This window comes from Scleropages formosus, chromosome 23 (genome assembly GCF_900964775.1).
Source record: "Scleropages formosus chromosome 23, fSclFor1.1, whole genome shotgun sequence".
NCBI lineage: Eukaryota > Metazoa > Chordata > Actinopteri > Osteoglossiformes > Osteoglossidae > Scleropages > Scleropages formosus.
Genome location: NC_041828.1, coordinates 6,096,478 through 6,113,934, shown reverse-complemented (window position 1 = coordinate 6,113,934; position 17,457 = coordinate 6,096,478). Strand labels below are relative to the sequence as shown.

At 46.7% G+C, this 17,457-nt stretch overlaps 1 protein-coding gene across 2 annotated transcripts; it reads right to left on the bottom strand.

Annotated features, from left to right (window-relative positions):
• Window positions 1–631: 631 nt before the first annotated feature.
• prrc2a (proline-rich coiled-coil 2A) lies at window positions 632–17,244 on the bottom strand. 2 transcript variants are annotated; one of them, XM_029248164.1, is made up of 17 exons: window positions 16,882–17,244; window positions 14,741–14,892; window positions 13,859–14,036; window positions 10,953–11,049; window positions 10,695–10,770; window positions 10,367–10,510; window positions 9,584–9,843; window positions 9,150–9,232; window positions 8,813–8,967; window positions 8,622–8,724; window positions 8,333–8,534; window positions 8,004–8,096; window positions 7,337–7,853; window positions 6,875–7,104; window positions 6,384–6,678; window positions 5,947–6,175; window positions 632–5,847 (listed from the first exon to the last, which is right to left on the bottom strand). In XM_029248164.1, exons 2-17 carry the CDS (start codon window positions 14,853–14,855, stop codon window positions 2,811–2,813), a joined length of 5,814 nt encoding a protein of 1,937 aa, XP_029103997.1. In that variant the 5' UTR covers window positions 14,856–14,892; window positions 16,882–17,244; the 3' UTR covers window positions 632–2,810. The 2 variants fall into 2 exon arrangements, with proteins under 2 accessions (XP_029103997.1, XP_029103998.1); XM_029248165.1 differs by lacking the exon at window positions 8,004–8,096 and having other exon boundaries at window positions 2,811–5,847.
• Window positions 17,245–17,457: the final 213 nt, after the last annotated feature.

Sequence of the window (17,457 nt, the reverse complement as noted above, 5' to 3'; positions counted from 1 at the left end):
TCTCAGATGTTAACTGCCAAGGTAGCACATGTGCTGCGTGACCACTCAGTAAGACCGTCACCCCAAGAAACATTTGCACTCATGGCGGTAGATTTAAGAAATTTAGACAAAGCAAGTTCTTTTCCATTAAAACAAAAAATTTATTTTCCTCATCTGTATAATGTTTATTATAATAAGACACTTCTCTGCTTGTACATTGCTCCCTTGAACTTAAAAATGGCAACATTTGTTTATGGGAATGTAAGTTGGGGTAGCTGAACTTCGATACATACCAATATACAGACATATGTGTATATTATGGTTCAATTAATAAACCATGTTAAACAACTCCAGATACTTAAGTAATGCTGGAAATATGATACAATCTTTTGTGTATTTCAAAAGAGGAATCTACTTTTTATTATGGGTACATACAATATGAGCATGTCAAATTAAAGAGGTGCTGAGAAGTTGAGAGGATTAAAGGACTCTGCATGGAGCTGTTGCAGGGGAAGCTCTGGCTGTAGATCAGGGCTCGGCCTACAGCATCTGCACGAAGCATCAACAAGACGGCACAGGATGCACCCCATCATGCTTTGTTGAAAATCAATGGCGCAGAGGAACGCCCCACACTTCATCACTTTCTTCTGTGGTTTCTCGTTTGAAAATGTCATCTGATCTGTGTTCACGCCAGGCTCCTGGTGCAAACCAGTCATCTGCATATAACATGCACACACCTGAAGGTATATTAAATGAATGCATATAAAGAAAGATGGTAAAATTGTCCACATGTTCTCCTTACGCTTTCGAAAAGGATGTGTAGAAACACAGGTGAAAGTTAAATGCCCCTCCACCCAGCCCCCTCAAGAGATATTACAAAGACAACTGGAAACACGCACACACACAGACACACGCACACACACGCACGCGCATCCACATACAAATATGCTACTTCTCTTTGACCCTTTTCAGAACAAAAAAAACCCCAACCTACAGCCGTGGAACAAAGGTGCACATAAAAAATGGCCACACAATGATGATGTACTTCAGATTCCAAGAGCTACAAGTGTGTGCGCGCGCACGTGCAAGTCAGTAACATCTACTACAGCTTGTTTTGTAACTTTGCCTTTTTGTGGGTTGGATGGTTTTAAAGAGCCATATTTCGTTCCAGAGGTCTGTCTGGAAAATCTGTTGTAAATAAAGAATATGTAGAACTACAATTGCAATCTCTGCAGAGTAATTTTGAACAAGGACAACAGGCTGTTGCCATTAAACATCAGGAACACTGGTCTTATAAGCTTTGCAAAGTACTCATTCAAAGCAGAGCTCCTCATGCTATACCAGCTCAGTACATGAAGGTGCAAGAGCTGATGTACAAATGTCTGTTGCACAGTGCAGCTGCATTCTAGTGCACACCACTAAATTCACTATCACTTCTGCAGAGTACATATAGAAACAGTACAATATTAAGTCAAATGATTCATTTTGCCTTTAAAGGACCAGTGGGAGACATGGTGCACAAAGTAAGCTTGCTCAATATGTACAACAGACTTCCGGGCAGACAAAAAAAAAAAAAAAAAAAAAAAAAAAAAAAGAAAAAAAAATTTTCACTACAGGAGTGCTTACAGCAGAGTGGCCTACTCTACAAAGCAAAAAATTTCCTTCAAAGAAAAACATTCATTAGGATTATAGCTTTTCTTTCATGACTTTTTAAACATTTAAGAGAAAACATGACTCCCACTGTCACTCAAACAAAATTTTATGAAAAGTGGTAGCCAGATATTTCTAAAAAATAAGCAGTTAAAATTCAGCCCCAAGATTATTTTAATAAAGTCATGACACTTTTTCTTTTAAGAAAATTCTTATTTTGCAGCGCAGTCAAACTACTGCATATTCAATACAATACTCAAGAGCTGAGTCAAGAAATCAGATTAGTCTTGAATACACAACAAAGGGGAAAACAAGGCTTGAATAGAGCAGGTCAACACCTAACATTGGCCTACTTCTAGACAGGCACCAAAACACTGACGTTAGAGACCAAATCTACAAGTGTGGGTGGAATACAAATAAAAGTTTATAATCACAGCAACTTTAGGTTTCCTCCTCAGAGATCAGAAATGAAATGGGGGAGTAGTATAAAAGTTATTTTAATGACCTGTTTTAAGGGAAAAAAAAAAAAAAAAAAGGCTGCACACTGCTAATTTTGAGGGTGGTTGAAATGCAAATTAACAGAGGCAAAAATCAACACAAAAGATGAAACTTTTGTACAACTGTTTTCGTTAAAATATGCAACCCCCTCATAAAGGAAATACGCAGAACTTCCCATCTGAGTAACTCCCCACCCCTACTGTGGTATAAATATACAAGTACATAAATAGAAACATCGGCATTCTCTACAAGCGTCTGGATCAGACCCCTTATGCCAATACTTCCAACATGTGTCAATAGAACATGTCGCACTTCTACTGTTGGGTGTTAACGCGTTTGCATTTTTTGTATTGTGCTTGTATATAAAAAATTTCAGTCAAAGTTGCTTGCATTTAAAACAGGCAGGGAATCCATAAGAACCAATTACAAGGTTTATGAGGGGCAGATCAACAAGAGAGCCTAGATTGAGGGGAAGAAACAATTTACACAAATGCACGGAGACAGAAGCCAGGGAAATGGAGGTGCTTTTGAAAAGGGAGCCAAAGTGAGTAATGTATGTGTGCACATATTCTGTCTCCATATCATTGCAATATACAACAAATTATGGGAATGTAGGGGAATGAAGGACAGGACTAAACAAGGAGGGGGTAAGGGTGGATCTGAAATGTTTGAAATTTTAAATTTTACTTTCTATTTTTTGGAGAGGGAAAATTTCCACGCCTGTCACCTCTGTTACCACTTCCGTTACCGGGACCGCCGCCTCCACTTCCACCTGTTGGCCCCCGAGGGCCCCTTCCTCCTCCGCCTGCATTCACTCTTCGGTTCTGCCGCTCCATTCCGGGTCGTTGGCTGGAAAAGCTTCTCTTGTTTGCAGCAGACTCTTTCGCGCTCATCTCTCGCTCTGCACCTCCTCCTCCATTGCCTCCTCTTCCGGACGGGTGGTGGTGGTGATGGGAGGAATAGGATCTGCCACCCCCCCCAGCACCTCCTCCCTCTCTTTCCCGAAATTCGGCGAAGTCACTGCTCTCAGACGCAGTCTCCCATTCCTCATTGGCTTGGTCAGAATTCTGATTGGAAACATCAGGGGATTTGGCGCCACCTGCTGGATTATGGTTGTGGTGGTGCTGGGAAGCAGTGGCAGGGTTGTAGTGGTGGTGGTGGGGATGGTGGCTATTTAAATTTGAGTTGGTTCCCGCTTGGTGACTACTGCTGTTGCTACCAGCTGTTGAGTTGTGGTTTGCACTGGGAGCAGAGGTGGTTGTGATGGGAGCACCATCGACATCCTGTAAATTTATCTGGGAAGGTGAAATTGGTCTTTGCTGTGGTGCTCCTCCTCCAATTATGGCGGTGCTGCCATTGATTTGGGCTGCGTTCTCCCTTTCCTGCTTCAGCCGGCGAAATCTTGGAGGCTTGTCTTGCTGATGCTGTGAGCGGCCATGCCGGCGACGGCGGGGCGGACGCTCGAAGCCACGGGAAGAAAAGCCACGGCCCTCGGGGCCCGTGACAGAGGGCGGGAGTGTGGTGGAATCAGTGGAATTCTGAAGGGTGTTCGCTGACAAGACACCGGTTCCCGCATTTCCATTCTCAGAGGGGAGCTGGCTTGCTGAAGGTGCAGTGGGAGTTGAGGAAAGGATCACATTTGTGTTCTGATTTGGGGAGTGAACTGAATCTGCTACCTTATCCTTCTTCTCAGAACCACCTCCACGTCCCACATCTTTTGGAGGTAAGGACTGCAGAGTGACTTGTTTTCGCACAGAAGATTTGGAAGCCCATCCATGGGAGGTTGAGCTGGGTCCTGTTCGATGACTGTTGGATATTCCCCCACCACCACCGCCACCACTTCTGTAGACACTCCCACTGCCACCACCTCCACCTCGTCCTCGCCTTGATGGCACACCTCTAGGGGTGAAGACACGAGTCTGGGATGTTCGAGGTGGAATGGTGGAGTTTGTGCCACCACTGGTGGCAGTGGTGGGATTCTCTGCACCACCACTGCCATTCTTGGACTGCTGTTTCCTGTCTTCCTTGTCAGAATGGGCAAGGTCACTAGCAGCACTTTCGCTGCCCGTTTCAGACCCCCTCTGTCGTCTCCGCTTTGGGACCTCTTCATATTCAGACCCTTCACTCCTGGTCTCACTGCGGTTCCTCGCACGTCCAGGGTTCATCTGAGAACTTCCCTGCCTACCCCCGATCACAACCTCCCCCTTGAAAATGCTGGAATCCTGAGCAGAGGAGCCATGTGGATGAGCATGGTGGGAGGTGCTGCCTGCTGCTGACCGGTAGTCCCGACTGCTCCTTCCTCCTGCTCTACCACGACTGCTGCTGCCTCCGCCACCACCACCTCCTGAATAGGTGCCCCTGTAACCTCGACCCCTTCCATAAAACTCCCCACGACCTCGACCGGCTCTGCTCCCCCTTGGCGGAGCTCCGCCACCACTCCTTTCAAAGGAACGATCCATGTCCCGTCTGGAAGTAGGAATAGGGTAGCCTGAGGATGGATTTTGGGTGTCCCCTTCTTTGGGTCCTTTACCTACACCTCCTGTTCGCTCTTTTCCTCCATTTCTGGATTTGCTCATCTGTGCAGAATCGTCCTTCAAGGGTGCCGGTGATGCATGGGAGTTCATAGCTGCATCCTGCTTGGTTGTTGGTTGGTTACAGTCTTGTTCTTTGTCTTTTCCTGATCCACCAATTATCTTCTCTCCATCTCCTTCCACTCCTTCTCGCTTAATTTCTCGAAGCACAGGTCTCTTTATTGGCCCTGCCCTCTTGTTGGTGCCACTGCCCCCAGACTGATAAGAGGATTTTTCTGCCACAGAACTGACTGGCTCTTCTCCTGCATTACCACCCACTGTCGTGTTAGACTTCCGGTTGTGGGAAGAAATGTTACTGGCACTATTGCTTCCAGGACGTGGTCCCCACTGAGTCTCAGTCTTGTGCTCCCGCCCACGCTGATTAGATTTGGGATGGTGCTGCTGAAGAGAGTGATGAGAGGAAGGTGCAAGAGACGAATGTGTAGAATGAAGGTGGGCATTACTAACTTTTTCCTGCTTCCTGCCACTGCTAACCCCTATGTCATGTTCATGCTGGGGGGGCAGGGGCTGCTGAGAGAGCTTTCCGCTATTGTCATCACGAGCTGATGAAGATGAGGAAGAAGAGGAACAGGAGGAAGAAAGGCAGGGCTGGTGAAGTGGGGGCGAAGCATTGCTCTTCTTCGTCTCTGCTCCCCTTTCACGGTCTCTGCCATTTTCTGTCTTATGTGAGTGAAGGGGGAAATGGGAAGGGTGAGGGTGATGAGGATGATGGAGATGCAGGTGCGGGTTATTTTCCAGGGGGGACAGATCAGCACAGCCATTATGGTCATAGTGAGGGTGAGGGGCACCCCAAATCTGCCCCTGTTGGACCCCTCTGGAGCTCTCGTCCTGGTGGCTGAAGCTATGCATGGAACCTCCACTGTTACCCCTCTGCTGCTGGTGCGGAGGCCCCCTGGACCCATTGTCAGGGAAACTACTGTAGTTACCCCTCCCTCCAACAAAAGACTGGTGATGATGAGGAAGATGACTTCCACCTCCGCCAGCAACTCCTCCTGCAATGCCCCCCTGGGAGCCAAGAGATGGGGGTGGGGTTTGGTTTGAGGAGGCAGACGGAGAGCTGGGGGCAACATTGCCCTGTTGAATGGGACCTGTCCCTCCCTCTCTCAGTCGAGTTGGAGGGGTGTCACTCCTGGGTTAAGAGAAGAAATTCTGTTAAGTCCTGCTACACCCTGACTTGGCAATAAAGTCATCCTCAATTATTATTATTTATTTATTTATTTTTTTTTACCTCAGCCCTTTGCTGTTCTCATCATCCTCATGTTGCTGATTCTGCCTCAATGGGGAACCCAACCCTCTGGGCTCAGTGCCCCCAGGAAACACATCAGGTCCCCAGGCCAGCTTTGGGTCCATTGGGGGTGTGCCACGATGAGGGTGAGGAGGTCCTGGATGGGGCTGCTGTCGGTCAAAGGGGTCTGACCCAGAGCCACCCGAATCAGAACGCTCACGAGCCAAAAGTCCTGAAAGACAGCAGTTGGATCATAAAGCACAAAAGGTCGAATCTGTTTCCGGTGCCTTAAAATGCCATAAAATAACAATGACAATACAGAGAAATAAATTTTGTCCTAACGGTCAAACTACTGTCTGCTCAGTAGCTTATAACTAAAACATAATTGTTTCATAGTTACAGTACATATTGCAGCCACTTTAAAATGAATGGACAATTACCAGAAGGATGCATGCTGGGAGGATAATAGTCCATGGGTGGAGGACGACCCTGCATCATCCGTGGATCCATGTAGGGCATCATCATCCAACGAGGATCAAAGTTCATCGGCAGCGGAGGAGGTCGTCCCAGTGTGCCAGGGTACATGGGTGGCTGTTTGGGGGCTGGCTGAGGCGGCGCACCTGGGGCAGGACCCTGGGGTGGTGCAGGGGGAGGCTGGAGCTGGTTTTGGGCAGCCTGATTATGTTGCTGCTGCTGTTGCTGCTGCCACTGCTGCTGCTGCTTGAGTAGTTGCTCCTGAGAGAAAAATATGAAACTTAAACACGGAAGTACAGAAATAGTATGTTGCTGATGAAACTGATGGTGACAAAAATGTTATGGTTTAGTTAAACAGTGGACTGGAAAAAATCTGAAATAAACACTGGCCTTTAAAAGGTGTCAAGACACCATTATTAACACTGGAATGAACGTGAGACTGTTTGTCATTACTTGCCTGCTGCTGTCTCTGGAAGCGAGGCGGTAGAGACTTCTGGTACTTGGAATAGCCCTGACTGGGAAGGCTGCTTGGCTGGCGTCCAGACCCCCCTCCTAGACTTTCCACCTTTACCACATCTGAACCCCCACCACGGACACTGGGAGGGCCACTGGCTTCCTCCTTTCCTTCCCCAGCTGCTGTGGTGTCAAGAGTTTGGGGTGCTGGGGGTGGAGGGCATTGCTGTGGCTCTGGGGGAGAACATGAGGGAGGGAGAAATTGTAAGAACACATGCTGCAAAAAAAGGGGGTGAGGACAAAACTTCCATATCCAAAATACAGGATAATAGAAAATAAAAATCTAACAATGTAACAGTTCTTAAGTATACAACAAAGAGTAAGTTTCAAAGCACTGAAAATTACAATGGATGTAGCTTTGCATCACAAAAGGACCTCTTAAGACAGCCAATGGCTTTGCGCTCACCTGTGCTAGACTCATAGCTGCTGTTACTGCCAGCCCTCTGCCTGTTGCTTGTTCCAGCCCCAGCTGCAGCTGCAGTCCCTGCCTGGGGAACAGCAAGGGGAGGCTCCTCAGAGTCCACACAGGGGGAGGAGGGCTGGCTGGCCGTTGGGGAAGTGGCAGACAGAGTAGGCCCAGGGCTGCTGCCCTCCCTAGTGATGGCAGCAGGCTTTGCGCTTTGTTGCTGCTGCTTCTCATCAAGCTTCTTGAGCTTCTCGGCACAAGCTGCCCGTCGCTCCTCCTCCATCCTGCGCTCCTCCTCTTCACGACGCCTCCGGGCACGTTCCACTGCTGCGGAGATCTCCGAGTAGGACTGCTTCCGCCGCTGCCGCCACGTCTCGTCCTCATCCTCAGCTTGAGGTTGGGTGAGCAGGGATGGGGGGGCCGAGGGCTGCTGCTGGGACAGTGATGAGGGCTTCTGGGAGGATACGGGGCCAGAGCCTGAGGGACCAGCAGTGGAGCCAGGCTGTGCAGGACGGTCCTGGAAAGGGGAATAAGAAAAAAGGTCTTGCACAAAACCAAACTTAATACTAACTTCTTTGCATCACCTTTGTACCGGTTTCTAGCCTGATCACTGTGCTACTCGTCCGCTTCCTGCGGACAATCCCTAAGTTCAGCTCTCCATCAGTACCTGTCGATAGTAGGAGTAGGGCGCCTGGCCAAGGAGGGGGCCCGGTGGGGGCGAGGGCTGCTCCCTTGGACCACCCAGCCCAGACCTCCGCCCCTACAGATGAAGGGGAGCCAGTTACTACGCCAAAATCCACGCAGTACTGACTATACTTTCATAGATCCACTAAAGGACCATCATATACACTCAAGGGGGTAGAATGATGGTACTACAGTACTGCTTAATGTATAAACTGTGTACTTGCTTAAACGTCCGATGTCGCCATCGAACAATTCAAGAACAGATGACATTGATGGAAAACTACTCATCCTCCCCTCAACCATGTAAAGTACCTGATAAAGTGTTGCATGGCCCTGGGCTGCCCAGCTACCTGCCCCCTCCTCAGCCCAGCCTGACTTGGTAGAGGGGGGTTGGGATGCCTCTTCAGGGCCTGAGGGAGGGGTGCGACGATTCTCTCCTCCGCTATCAGGGCCTCGGGAGCGTGTAACAGAGGCTGGTCCTTCCTGGGTCCTTTGCTGCTGCTCTCTCTGCTCCCTGGGGAGAGAGATTACATCCATTAGAGCTTTTAAACTCAGTGTGGTCCTGTACTGCAAGCCACATTATGGGACAGATAATCCCTACCGATTGCAATTTTTGCCCTCAGTCCTCTCTTCCTCCCCTTCTTCCTCGCCTTCATCATCACTGAACTTCAGCTTGGCAGAATAGTCTATCTCCTCATGAGCTCCTGCAGATGGATACAAAGACAAGACATTGTCTCACGGGGAGGCTGAAGGTCATTCCACATCCTCCGTTGTTGCTCTGAATGCTCTTACCAGCCCAGCCTTCGTCCCCATCATGGTCCAGCTCATCCAGCTCCTTCAGGTCATCCTGCTTCAGGATGGAGGGACGCTTCACCACCTCCCCTCCTACAACCCTTGGGCCACCTGGGGGCCTCCCGTCACCTGCACCTCCCTGTGCACGAGCAAACCTGGGACAGGGTGGGGGAGAATTACAAAATTGTATACAGAAAAAAGAAGCCAGGTGAGGCAGGGTGACTGAGGTGATGAGCAAGGGGGAGAAGGAGAAAAAAAAAACCCACTATTGAGGACTAAACTCATCCCTGAAATAGATTTAAATTCCAAGCAACCCTTATACAATCTAGCACCTCACCTGGGAACATCGGCAGATGGCGGGTATCTGTATGGTGCCTGGGGGCCATAAGGTGGTGGGAAGGGGAGATATGGAGGGTACATCTGTTGGGAAGAAAATGAAAAAAGAAAAAAAAAAAAAAAAAAAAAAAAAACTTTGAATTCAACTAGCAACAATAAAAGTTGTCTGTAGTGGTTGTAACACCTGCTATGCCTATTGTACCAGCCTCTCCCATGACCTGAAAATTACAAAACATAAATGTTCTGCTATTTTGGCGAGTACACAAATATCCCTTCCTTCACGGACAGACTACCACCTCATATACTTCAGACATCCTAACAGCAGGTCAAAAACTGCTGACAGATTTATAGCCAGCAGTGAAGATGCTACACGTTATAGCAATTTAACAGTGCAGCCATTACCAACTTATTCACTTCCTACACACATGTACTTACAAAGGGCGGCATGATCCCGCGATAGGCAGGGAACTGGGGGCCAACAGGGGGCTGAGCCAAAGGGAGGCCAGGGCTGTTGGAAGGGGGGTTTCTAGGGGGTCCATGTGAAGGCAGGTTCTGCAGCTGGTGGGAAGCAGGTTGCCCAGCCCCAGATGCCCCCTCCATCATGGATGCTCCTCCAGCTCCACCCTCTGCAGCGCCCTCTCCAGGCAGCGCTGCATTCAGGGCACGGCCACCCCCATCCCGCCAACTTGTGACATCTGCATCGTGAAAGGGAAAGGGTAAAGAGAGAAGGCACAGAAAATGGCAGAACGTTATCGATGGGACAACGCCACTTAATGCCTTTACACATTCCATTCCGCACACAACAGTCTTGCAAAACCAAGTCAAAATGGTAAAGCTCAACATAGAGCATGTTTTCAACAGCAAGTTGTGGAGCTGTACGTCTTACTGACACTTAACACATTTCAGGAATAAACCTGTTACAGAAGTCTGTAGCAAGGCCGTCTGATTAGATTTGTAGCAAACTATTCAAATTCAAGGAATATAACAGAGAAGGCTACAATTACTAAAACCTACTACGACGGGAAGTAAGAGGAGGGAGAAAGAACAATATACACAATACTCCTATTTACAAGGAACGCTGCAGTATGCATTCATAGTCTAAAATGCAGAACAACAGTTAATGAATGCATGGGGTTCAAGCATTTCTTCCGCCACCAACAAAGAAGTTATTGACTGAGCGTCAGCTTCATGGGTGTTACCAACAGGCCTGGCACTCACTTTGGGGGCGGAGGCTTGGTCCGGGCCCATACCACTGATCTGCAGTGGCCGGTTCTCTGCCAGCTCTGTCCTGGTCTCCAGCCGCCTGCAGGGTGGGAAATTCCTCGCGAGAGAATGGCGACGGTTGGTTTAATCCCTTTCCACCTGTAGGCACACACCCATACAACTAAGATATCCTCAGTGTATCATGACAAGCAAGCATTTCTGGGATAAAGAAAACTTCCAGGAATGCGCTATCAAACAACATTCAAAATCCTGCCAAGGTAAGGACAACAATGTGACGAGCTGGATGGATACACAGAGAAAAATATCACGCAGACAGACGTACCATCCCCTTGCACTCCATGTGTAACACTGGCCTGTGCCCAGGACCTTACCCCTGCGGCCAGGGCTGAAGCTGGTGCCTGAAAAAAGAAAAGAGTCTATTTAGCCTAGCAGACATCCCTGGGAAGAGATACAGCATGGCAAGGTGCCAGTAAACTAGACATCTGTCATAATTCAGAAAGGGCATGCGCAAAAACAGGGCAGCGTCACTGGGAGCACGAGTAAAAGTATTCGTTAAGTGGAAGTGAATGGCTCAGTGTACCTCTGGTGCTGTCGGGGTTCTCGGCCGGGTCAACGCAGGCGTCTGTGAAGCCACAGGTGGCTGCGACTCCAGCTGCGGAGCTGACAATACATCGGTACTGCAAGGGAAGAGGAGCCAGCTAGTTTGAACGTGCCTTACAAATCACTGCGGAACAATCCACGTGGGATTAGGGCAAACGACACTTGTACTTTCTCCGAGTGACTGACATTCAAGAGCACAATAAACTGAATCTGCTTTTAAAATACAGGCTCCTGCCTTTTCAACAATTCTGAGCTAAAAACATGTAGTTTGTATCCAAAGATTTGGAGAATAGACCAAAATCTCAAAAAATCCCTTACAAGAGCAAAAATGTCCATTCAAAATATGGGCCTAGGTGAGGTGAACCACAAAATTAAAGAAGAAAAGGCCACCCACTCCCCACATGAGCCATCAACTGTATATGCACTAGTATTTCTCAAATCTTGTGACTACTTATGTATTATAATGAGCCACATAAAAAGGATTCAAATACCAAACAGTTTAAAATGCAAAGAAACACTTTACAATTAACTTTGATACATATGATACTTATTTAATTTAGCCACCGCACTGACTAATTCTTTGTTTACTAGTCTTAAAATTCACAATGTTCTCCAGATAAACAACTTTCAAATATGCTTGTTTTTCTCTCATTAAGAAATCTCCCTCCATTATGTTTTAACAATTGGTTTGTTTTGAATAGTAGTATTCATATATATTCCACCCAAACCTCATTCAACCTTAACGTTCCCTACTAGGGACAATTCTTCTAAGGATTCTAGGGCTGTCACAATTACTTGATTAATTTCGAGTACCCAGTTTAAAAAAATCCTCGAGTACAATTTGCTGTGTCGAGTACTCGGCAAAACGGCGGCGGTGCAGACGAGGGTCCGTGCAAAAAAATGGCAAAAAATGTCAACGGTGTGGGAACACTACACGTTAGAAGAAAAGAACAACATAGTTGTCCGCAGTCCGTACAAAAACCAACTTAAATGCAATAACAGCACATCTGCAATGCTACGGCACCTGAAAAGGCGACATCCAGGCGTAACAGATGCTCCGCCAGCACGGTAAGATCACTACTAGCTTTAATCATTTTGAACACTTTTAATTTGCACGCCGTTTTAAACACAAGACCGAACATGATATATGTATGATATATTTGCATTACAAAGAGTTTCACCACTTAAGCACCCGTCAGAGAGCACAATTTAGTGGAATGTAGACGATAATAAACTCTGACGAAATGTGAAGTTGAGGCGTGAATATATCCATGTTTCAAAATGTTCACATTACTTTTCATCGCGATTTCATAACAAACTCCTGCTTGGGTTAGCATGTTTGATGGTTACTAATCACACAAATCAACGAACTACAACCCTTACATAAATTAACCATGGCTTTATTTTCAATTTTGAAATGCAAAGCATGATGTTATTGTTCGCTTGATTCTATTTTTATTGTGAATAAAAAACAATTACTTGAGTACTTGTCAAAATTGTCTGATTACCAAAATAATCAATAGTGACAGCCCTAAAGGATTCCATGGTTCCCATGCATGGAACAATCAACCAGTCCATCTGAAATTCTCCATTTGTTATATTATTCAAGTAGGTAAATATGGAGCAGCACAATATCAAGGTTCACTTAGTATTGTGTTTAGTTCTTTTGATATTTATCATCCATTACTGTCATTCAGAGTCCTTCCACTTGCCTGTTTTCCAGAACTGACTGATGTAATTCCTTCTGATGAAATTCTCCTTTTGTGTAAATAAACTAAGTAAAATGGTTCTGCCTCTGTGGAACTATTTTCTGGTGTAGATGAAAGCCAACAAAGTTAACTGTCCTGTGTGAAAGTGGCTACGTTTTAGGTGTCATACACTAAGCTATCCCAATGTAAGAACCGTTGAGCAAATGCACATTTGTTAAAGAAATACCTCCGCATAATGAATAGAAAGTCAATTATACTGAGATAAAATATAGCAGAGGGCTGATGGAAAGTTTTCCATTTATTTAGCAGTCACTTTTCTCTAAAATTACTTGATGTACCTACTTACAGTGCTTTTCCATTTATACAGCTAGGTCATTTTTGCTGGAGCAATCTGATGTGAGCACGGTAGGAGGTCAGACTTGAACATGGGTCCTTTGAGTGCAAGGCAGTGTCCCTAACCACTAGGTTACTTGGTGCCTGGTTTTACAAGAAAGGAGCAACTGAGTTCAGGAGGGGGGACCCTAGAGGCCCTGATCATCTCAACCCTCATTTGATATGCATTGTACAGAACTGCTTCTTCCCACTATGAGTTGCAGGGCTTTAAAACATTCATGCTGTGCAATCAATCTGCACATTTCAATCATGTGCGACCAGCGTTACTACCACAAGTTAACCTGCACGGGGCAAGACTTGCCAACGTCAAGAACGTCCAAAGCTTCTCTTGGAGACTGGTGTCAGCCTTTAGCGAGTACTTCAAACCACAAAGACAAAATAAAGCAGTTCCTTATGGTAGAATACTAGCAATCATATTGTTGGCAAATGCAAACATCTCCCCATTTGTTTTCTTTTTTCAGGTCTTTTCCTAGGCCTGGAGAGTGAATGGTACAATTACCAGGAAATGTTGAAACCCTTTGTATTTTTTCCACAATGGTGAAAATGGAATTTTCCTATATCGACACGTAGACTCTTTTTGGAACTCTTAACAGGCAATTCAATTTGGAAATGAAAAAAAGATGCAATGAAAGTCAGACAATGGAATCTTCAAAATGCCACTTCTTCCCACAGAACTATTAGAATGTCAAGGGAGAAAACGTACAATAAATAGCTTCTATTGCCATCACAGCTGCCTATGAGGTTGCTGATTGAATTTCCTGTCTTAGCTGAGGCCTAATCTCACCTCTTTGGGTCTGCAGGTTCCTGTTTGCTTGCCCATCCTGTGCCGTCTTTGGGGACGAGCGAGATGTTGGGGTCGTTGCCTTTGTTTTCTGCCTTCAGACTGGGCAGGTTGGCTGGGGGGGGCATGCGCCGCGCTGAGGCAACTTTACCAAGAGACTGGAGGCCATGGCGGGGGGGGACTGATGGAGAGGCACACAGTGTAAATTGCATTCCCTTTAAAGTGCATTTCAACCATGCTAAGAAACAGGAATTTCTGCTATTTTGTGTTTTGAGAAAAAGTAATGACCTAAGGCCTTGGGGACAAAAAACAATGGCACTCACTTCTAAACTTCTAAGTCCATTTGACCATGTGTGGATTCTTAGTCTTAAGACTGCACATATAATTGTAGCAGATGGTTAATTTTAGTCATCCAATTCAAAATGCTTCACAAAACTAATGCTGTGACTTCATTTGGGTAAAATTAAGTTTTTGCAATAAGACAGCAACTTAACTGTAAAAACAACAAAGTGAAATTATAGGCATGTGAACCTCCCGTGTCCTCAATTACTGCTGAATTGCACTAAGACTACAGCAATCTACCACTTTCAAAAAAAAAAATGAATTACATGTTTTGGCAAACTGTTTGTACAAAGTTTATGCTGTGGCTAAGTGAGTTGAAGATATGAATGACTATCAATCTGGCCAAATGGAAGGTAGTTCATCCTGGTTTAATAACCCATTGAAACATAATGCCATGAATCAGGCTGAATAGAATGTTTCCAAGGAAACTATAAACAATGTTAAGTTAAAAATGCTTGAAAAAATGCTTTTGCCACATGCTCGGTTGTAATGATGGACCATCTGGCAACAAAAAACATGTGAAATACAAAGAAAGCCACTTACCAACAGGCTTCTGTGTTTCGAGGCTCTTTCCTTTGTAGGTATCAAACAGGTTGAGAGATGCATACTTGGTTTTGCCATCCTTCCCCTTTGCTGTTTGCCCAGAGCGCTCTGACATTGCGCTGTCCGCTCATTGAGTATGGTGAGACCTGAGACTGAAAAGAACACAGGCATACTTACAATGCGTCTCATCATACCAAGACAATGACTCTTTGCATCGCTTTACAAGTCTGATCCGAATCATAGAATATGATTGGTGAGGGCCACTATTTCAGGGAGGAGGATTACGAGGTGGTGACCACAGGAAAACTATACAGAGTAACAGGAAGAACTGGGGTTGCCATGGTGATGCATTATAAATGATGTCTCTCAGACTCTACCTTCAGAGGGGTTGCCTCCATGGCAACACCAATAGTGTTTCACAGATCACCAATAAACCCCAGTGCCTAACTGTTCTGATGCTCATCTCAATGGACATGCCTCCTTCTACGAGGTCAGGAAGTAGAAAAGCAAGTCCAAAAAGTACAGGAAAAGCTTCACTTTTGCATACACTGAAGATGAGCTACAAATGAATCTCATTACATATCCTGGAGCTGTAGTGTAAAAGCACCACAAGCCATAAACATGCAGATTTAACTCAAAACGCCAGGGATCAATATTGAGAGAGTTAGAAAGTAACCTGTCGGGAAAGTAATCAGCAAAGCACTGCTGAATAAAACCCATTACAGCACAAAACTTAACTGTCGCCACACTTAATAGGTGCAGCTCGGCGTCACGCGCTAAACGCTCAAATTAAACATCAACTGTATTGTAACAGTTACTGCGGTACCTTTCAACTGCATTTTCAACCAATCAAAGGGATCAACGCCCAGTTTTCCTACGTGGTCTATTCTCTGCTCCACATGCCGACTTGAGGGTGCAGTCTGGTGCACTTTGACTAACATCACTTTTGAGGCACATCATCTCTTCTCATTCTGCCCAAGTTCTGGTAGCGCACTGAGCCACGCGTGGGACCCAATCACGTTTCAACACTAACATTCCTCTCGCGTAACACTACTAGACTATCTTACTGTAGTGTTTTTTTTTTTTTTTTTTTTTTAAATAGTGTTTGTTTATATTAATAAAATATCCAGGCGTTGCGTCGTATTAGACCAACACGGCGCAGGGCAGCGATGCGACAGAGAGACACAGTAAGTTAGTTACGCATTTTCGGACTGACCGCGCAGCCCGTGGTCCGGAATCTCTTAGAGTCTCTCACACACACACGAGCCCGGAGGACGAACCGAACCACTCGAGCTCCTCCGTTAAGCTGTGGCAAAAGGCAGCAGAACAGAAGCGCCCCCCAACTCCACCACACACACACACAGTGGGAAAGTGGGTCGCTGGAAACGCGTTACGTAGCTGGCGAGCGATTAGCAACCGCGGCTAGTTAGCTGCGGCCGGGCGGAGGGAGCGCGAGGCCTTCGGACACCAAACCGCCGCCGTTCCTCCCCGTCTACCCGCAACCTGCCTCAGCCGCCTGCATTTCCGAGTCACACAAACGCGACTACAACGATTCATCCGGTAGTTCGGTGGCTTTTAGAAGGAACACACGGCGAGCGACCCCCACCCGCCACCCCGCACGAGCGCTACGGTGCACCAAAGGCAGCCAAAACGCGGCCTTTGGTTTCGTATTTCACTGCGCTTCTTATGTAGTTGCGGCGCAACAACACCGTGTTTCGGGAAACACAGCACACATTCGCGGGGTTCTGTGCGGTCAGCGCGCGGACACGCGACGGACCGGCTTTTTTTTCCGAAACCTCCGACATTTGTAAACGGTAAACCGAATTAGGGGAACAAAACAAAATGGCGGCAGCGGGGGTAGGCCGCGCTGCATGAACGACAACAACAAGCCGGCGGAGCCTCGCCGGAGCGTAACCGGGACGATAGACGGAAGAACATTTCGACACTACACAATTTCCTCACGATCAACCTCCACAAAGGCCGTTTTCCCCGCGCAGATTTTTCCCCACAAACCACACCGGAGAGCCCCGACTCCTCGGCTCGTCCTCCCAGCAGACTTAAATCACAAGCGGCGCCCAGAGTGTCAGACCGCGGCTCCGATCGGATCCATGTGAGGACTAAAAAGCCATATACATACTCACCTGGCCTTATCCCGACTCGTCTCGAGGTTGTTTCGCTAACGAATAAAACGAATAACTAAGGTTGCTAGCTAGCGGTAGCGCACGCTGGCCAGCTAGCTGAACCACCAATCCCGGTTAGGCTGTGCGGCTAGCAAATGTTAGCTTGCTAGCGATCCGAAAAGCCCGATTTAATTTTTAAAAAAAAAAAAAAAAAAAAAAAAAACTCTATATAAAATCGGACCGGGTGTATCGGAGACGGATGAGTGTAGTGCGGCTCGGCTGTGCACCTTTTTTTCACCCCACAAAACAAATGAAAAAAGAAAAAGAAAACAATCACAGACAGAGGTCGATCCGTCACTACTAGAGCCGTCAACGGCTACTGGCTACGGCAGCGCCGAATGAGGTGGGGAGGGAGCGCTCCGGGGGCGGAGCTTATTAGCATAATATTAGCGTGCCCCTCGTGGCCTATCGGCCGCACGCTCGACTTCGGTGCTAATTTGCATGCGTCTTCATCAAAGGTCCGCGTGCGTCTTCGCGAAGACTGTTTTATTTACGTAATACACGGTTTGTCCCACACCTGGTACATATCGTACAGTC